The 6,092-nt window shown below is 31.3% G+C and overlaps 1 protein-coding gene across 1 annotated transcript; it reads left to right on the top strand.

The window, feature by feature from the left end:
• Positions 1 to 207: 207 nt before the first annotated feature.
• LOC135952043 (lectin subunit alpha-like) lies at positions 208 to 1,493 on the top strand. Its single transcript, XM_065501821.1, has 2 exons — positions 208 to 340; positions 426 to 1,493. Exons 1-2 carry the CDS (start codon positions 212 to 214, stop codon positions 1,059 to 1,061), a joined length of 765 nt encoding a protein of 254 aa, XP_065357893.1. The 5' UTR covers positions 208 to 211; the 3' UTR covers positions 1,062 to 1,493.
• The last annotated feature ends 4,599 nt before the right edge of the window (positions 1,494 to 6,092 follow it).

Genomic DNA, 6,092 nt, shown 5'->3' with positions numbered 1-6,092 from the left:
AAAATGGCCATTTTTAAATTGTTCGAATAATTATTCGTAAGAAATTATTCGATTAATCGAACGATCATTAGTCGAATGAATACCCTAGTATATAAACTTCACAAAATTTTTTGCAGCAGTCTAATTTTAATAAATTCTTGTATAAATACCCACAAACAAAATTTAAAACAATTAATTTGCAATAAATTTTTAACAGAGAAACATTCAAAAAATGCGCTTTGCCTTGTTTTATCAAGTAGTTGTGGTTTTAATTGTTGTTAAACTTAATAGAATCAAAGCAACTGGCAAATTCTATACAGCAGCATATAACAAACAGTATTATATAGATTACAATGAAAAGGTCTGTAAAGAATTTTAGACTGATTAAATAAATCATAAAAACAAATATTTTATAATTTCACTAAAAATACTATACATAATTTCAGTACACTTGGTTTGAGGCACTAAATGAATGCAAAAAAATCAACATGACTTTGGTAGCCATTGAAACGCAGCTCAAATACCAGCAAATAAAAACGGTCGTAAACGAGACTTTTGGCAAAAGTCCCAGCATTTGGGTGGGTGGTATTATGACACGTTATCCAGATTCCCGTCACTTTATATGGCTTACGACTCTACAGCCCTTCAACTACACACATTGGTCTGCGGGAAAACCAGATTTCTATAATAGCGATGAATATTGTGTAGAAATTGGTGCTGGCGCTGATATGGAATGGAATGATGATTCATGTCACCACACAAATGGTTTCATATGTGAATACGATACTGTGGAATTAAGAGAAATAGAGAAAAAACTAGAGATCTTACAGAACAAACTGAAAGACAGAGCAGCACTAGAAGAGAATGTAGAAATGGAAATATTAGAGGAGGAGAAATTACAACAAGAACTAACTGTGGAAAATAAGGATATAGAATGGCTTAATAAACAGTTGCAACTACTTGAAGAGAATATAGCCGGAGAGCAAGAACTTTTTGAGGAGAAACTAAATTTACAGCAAACATTGCAAAAACAACTGCTACAAATGGGGGAAGTTTTAGATCAAATAAAACAAAATGATTAGATCAATTAACATGAAACCTATTAGTTCCACAATCGATTTGAATATTACCGCAAAATGAAATTTGTCATTAGTGCATTTTAACACTTTCTTTTTTTCTGTAAAATTATTAGAATTTTAATAAAGACCTTAATCATTTAACTTTTCTTAACCCAATTTTTTTTTTCTTATTTTGTATCGATGCCAATTCAGTAAATGTAACTCTTGTAATTCAAAGTAGTTCAATAGTTGTTGCAGTCACAAACAAAACAAAAATTATGAAAAATATTGTTTATAATTCTCTTGTCCAATGCACGCAATGACTTCCGGTTGCTTAACGACATTTAAAAGGAAGCTGTATTTATAAATTTCCAATTAAATTTACTACTTTGTAAAATGTCCTCACCAACCGTTGTGAACCAAATAAACAAACATACTAATATCTTGTCAACTTTATACTTTTTCGTTTTATTCTGAAAGTTCTACACAACAGGGTTGGAAATGTTTTTGAGTAGAGTATGAAGAAAAAAATATACAATGCCCCGCCATCATTACCAAGACAAAAACATCAACCACAACGTCCATCGCAGCTGAACCCTCAGATTGCGTTCCCTAGACCTCAGAAAATCAACATATTGAAGTTCAATGTCTCCCGAAAAAACAGCACCAGAGGAAACCGTGGTGCCATCGAGTTTATCATATAGTTTATTGTCATCAGAATAAGAGATCCTGAGTTAGAGGTCTGATTTGTATGTTCCATCAATAGTCATCTTTCCATCTAGCTACCATCCCGACATAAAGGCAACGAACATCTAGCACTCTAGCATAGGTGGAACATTATCATTTATCCTGATGAACCCCTTAAATTTTATTTTATTTACCCACCTTGGTCTGGTTTTTTGATAATAACGGATCCAACTCTTTCCCGATCTTCTATAATTTTTTGAATTAAGAAGACATGTATTAATAATAGTAAGAAAGAATTCTTTAAAAACCTCTACTGAGTCAAAAGTTATGTGCATTCAAATAATCAAGCGAGCTTGGTCCCTTCAATAAATCAAAAAATATAAAAAATCCCAATTTTGGGATTATTTCCACTTTTTTTTCAGATCCCCCATTGTGTGTCGATTCGTCTGGTTGGTCGGGTTTCACATACGATCTCTTACGCTTCTGGTTATTGTAATTGATCAATTTTTCATTTGCAGGACATGCTAAATCGTCTTTCAAGGTCTCTCGGCTTCAATTCGTATGGCACTCAATTTCCCTGAATGAATCCTGCTGCTCGCAAACATTTTGAAATTGTGGCTTAAGTAGTTTATTTGGCAAGCTTTTGTTGAGTTTGACAACAATCCTCATGGAGTAATGCCTCAAATTCTTGATTTTCAAACTTTTTTAGCTAGTCTGGTCGATCTTTTACTTCTGAATCGCATAAACCACCTCTCGCACGTTGAAACCGATGCACAGTGGTTTAGAAACGCTTTTTTTTTATAAACACACCGTTTCAAAAGTACATATATTTAAGGCCTGACTCTTTCATTCACTCACTCATTCACTGACTCATAAGTGAGTGCTTGAGTAAGGAGTAAATAAATGCTTGTTATATAAGTATTTAAATTGGTAAAAACCTTAGGCCTTGAAGATTAATATTTTAATAAAATTAAATAATTTTATAATTATTAAGGACGTCATTTATATTTAAAAACACAAGGCCTGACTCTTTCATTCACTCACTCACTCATTCACTGACTCATCAGTGAGTGCGTGAGTGTGTACGGTGTGTAGTTCGGTATATCGGTAACTATTCCAGGTATTATTACGAAATTTAACATGGTTGGAGCTGAGGTATTTTCGAGTTGATTTGAGTTTGTTCAGCTTCCTAGCGCTAATAGCGTCCAGTCCGTTGCCCTCAAAGTTTTAAAAATTTGTTTTTTAAAAAAATCGCCAAAAATCCATTTATGATCCAAATGAGCTGAAATTTAAATTAGAAATAGTCCTTGAAAAGGACTATATACCCTACACCACCATAGTGGGGAGGGTATAATGCGTTTGTGCAGATGTTTGTAACGGCCAAAAATATTAGTCTAATACCTAATACCTTAAACTATACCGATCGACTTAGAATCATTTTCTGAGTCGATTAAACGATGTCCGTCCATGTAAACCTTGTGCGCAGAGTACAGGTCGCAATTTTGAAGATATTTCGATCATATACATATCATTTTTTTGAACCAAGGACTAAGCCTATTGAAACTGTCTGAAATCGGTATACTAATTCACCAAGCCCCCATACAAATGTCCTTCCGAAATTGAACTTCACCGGTCATAAATGCTTAATTTATATATATCTCAACAAATTCCGCTCTAAATAAGTTTTATATATACAAAATTCACGTCACCAAATTTTGTTACGATCGGTTCATAAATTCCGAAAATCACTTTAACGTGCATAAATCATTTAAAAATGTTGGTATACACACAAAATACAACATACTTAACTTTAATATAGACATAAATCACGCGACCTAATTTCATAGTAATCGGTCCATAATTGGTCATAGCCCCCATATAAGGCCCACTTCCGAAAATCACTCAAAAATATAAATTATTGAAATTTTAAAAGAAAAATGATTTTGCTCTTTTACTTAGTGTAGGGTATTATATGGTCGGGCTTGACCGACCATACTTTCTTACTTGTTTTTTTTTTAATTTTGCTCGATGTTTTTATGGTTTTTTAGATATGGCCTATCGCTATATTGGTGATAAAATTCTAAATAAAATAAGAAAAACCTGCTATCATCTATCTCGTCCCTATAGAGAACTTAATGCAAAAGTATGGAAAGTAAAGTTTGGCCCAACTTTACTTTCATGAAACTTTATTCATTAAAATTTTACACTAATTAAAATTTTATATTTTTCTTTATGGGAAATAACGTCCCAAATATTTATAAAATTTTTTAATTTTACTAAAATCTTAATTTTCAAGTCCTAAGGTTTTCACCAATATCATATCATATAAGTATATATTTACTCCTTAGAACTTCTAAGTTAGAAGTTCCACAAAACTTGCCATCTTTGAAAAACGTTCATGTTTTTTCATATGTATATATCGAAATGTTTTAGAAACCGGTTTTCGGTTTCTTCGAAAAATTGCAATTTAATTTTATTTATTTTAATTAAGCTTGAGGTCACTTTTTTTATATAAATAATTATATTTATTTATTTTCAATATTTCGCTACTCTTTGTATAGCATCATCAGGAAAACAGTTTAACAAATTGATTATAACAACAAATTGTTTTTTTTGACAATTTCTATTGAAATATTGAAAAAACAATTTGTTGTTATAATCAATTTGTTAAACTGTTTTCCTGATGATGCTACACAAAGAGTAGCGAAATATTGAAAATAAATAAATATAATTATTTATATAAAAAAGTGACCTCAAGCTTAATTAGACCACTTTCACACTAGGCAAATTAGTTGCTCAAGTCTCTTGCCCAACATCAAAACAACATTCTAAATTTTCTTCTCCTTAACCCGACATTACCTCTGACATCTACAAACACAAGAGACTTGCGCAACTAAATTGCCTAGTATGAAAGAGGTCTTAAAATAAATAAAATTAATAATAAAAAAGGTCGAAAAATTAGACATTATCATAATAATTGCAATTTAATATAAACAGGTTTCGGTTTCGGTTTTTTATAATAACCGGTTTTTTATTTATTAAAATAGTGATTAAAACAATTTTGATTACTTCTTTTATCCTTCACAAGGTCTTCGGTTCAAATTTGACCCATTTTGAAATTAATATTTAATTTTTTCTAAAAGTTGATATTTTTGATATTCTATGAATTTTATTCAATTTAAAATGTCAACAACTACGTTTTTAGAAAAACAAATTGACAAAAAATGGACTTAAGGTCTTTCGTTTTTTTTTTAAAAAACTCATAAAAACACACTTTTAGAAAACACCGACTATTCGAGGAGAAAACCCCGGTTTCTTCGATATTCGAAATGTGAGCTTTTCAAAAAATCGAAACCGACCTTACAAAAAAAAAACCGGTTATAACCGGTTATTAAAAACCGGGCCGATCTGCCTAGTAAGTATACATCTCTTAAAATAATAGACCTTCTTGAGGACTATTTATATTTTAAATATCAGCTCATGCGGATCATATATGAATTTTTGGAGATTTTAAAAAAAAAAAAAATTGAGAACGGAGGTGACCAACTTTGTGGGGCAACGCACAGGCCTCCAAACGTTAATCAACATGAAAACACCTCAGCACCAACCATGTGAAATTTCGAAACAAGACATCCAATAGTTCCAGAAATACCGAATTATTTCCAAAAAAAAAACGTTTCTAAATCACTGTGCGATGAAACACATTCAACATTTTTTGTGAATCCCGCACTTTTAAGTCGTACACCAAATATACTACCACATAATTTCACATCCCTGTTGCAAACACCAATTATTTTCTGTTGCAAACATATTCAACTTATGAAAAAAAATATTTTTATTTTATGTTATACTAAATCGACAGAATATTTTTTCTCTGGCATTTTTAAAACTTCGAAATTGGTGTTAAAAACATATTAAACTTTAAGCTGTAAGGTTTCAATATAAGTAACTGCTAGTATGTACATATTTATAAAGAAAAAAAAATGGCTTGTCCTTGCCCTACTCATATGGCTGTGTTTGAATATCCTAGTGCGGATAATTTACTGCCTTTACCAACCATTTCCGTTGATCAAAGTACGTTAATGTTAGACATTTTTTGGATTCCTTTTTCTGTCATAGCAAAAACTGCTGCAAGTGCATGTATATTTCAGTTGTATGTTATTTGTAACTAACCATTCTTTCTTGAGAAATTATAGCCTGGAGAGAGTCATTTGTAGGAGCATCAACAGCAGCAGCATGAAAAAAACTTTTATCTAGTTTGCTATATTTTTTTTCATTCTTTTTTTCTTATAGACTTGCACAAACCCTTTGTTTTCGAGTCAAATGGAAATGATAGACAAGGACAATTGATTTTTAAGTCTAAGTTGG

Source organism: Calliphora vicina, chromosome 2 (assembly GCF_958450345.1).
Source record: "Calliphora vicina chromosome 2, idCalVici1.1, whole genome shotgun sequence".
Classification (NCBI taxonomy): Eukaryota; Metazoa; Arthropoda; class Insecta; order Diptera; family Calliphoridae; genus Calliphora; species Calliphora vicina.
The sequence above is the reverse complement of the archived record's forward strand: the minus strand, read 5'-3'. Positions and strand labels throughout refer to the sequence as shown.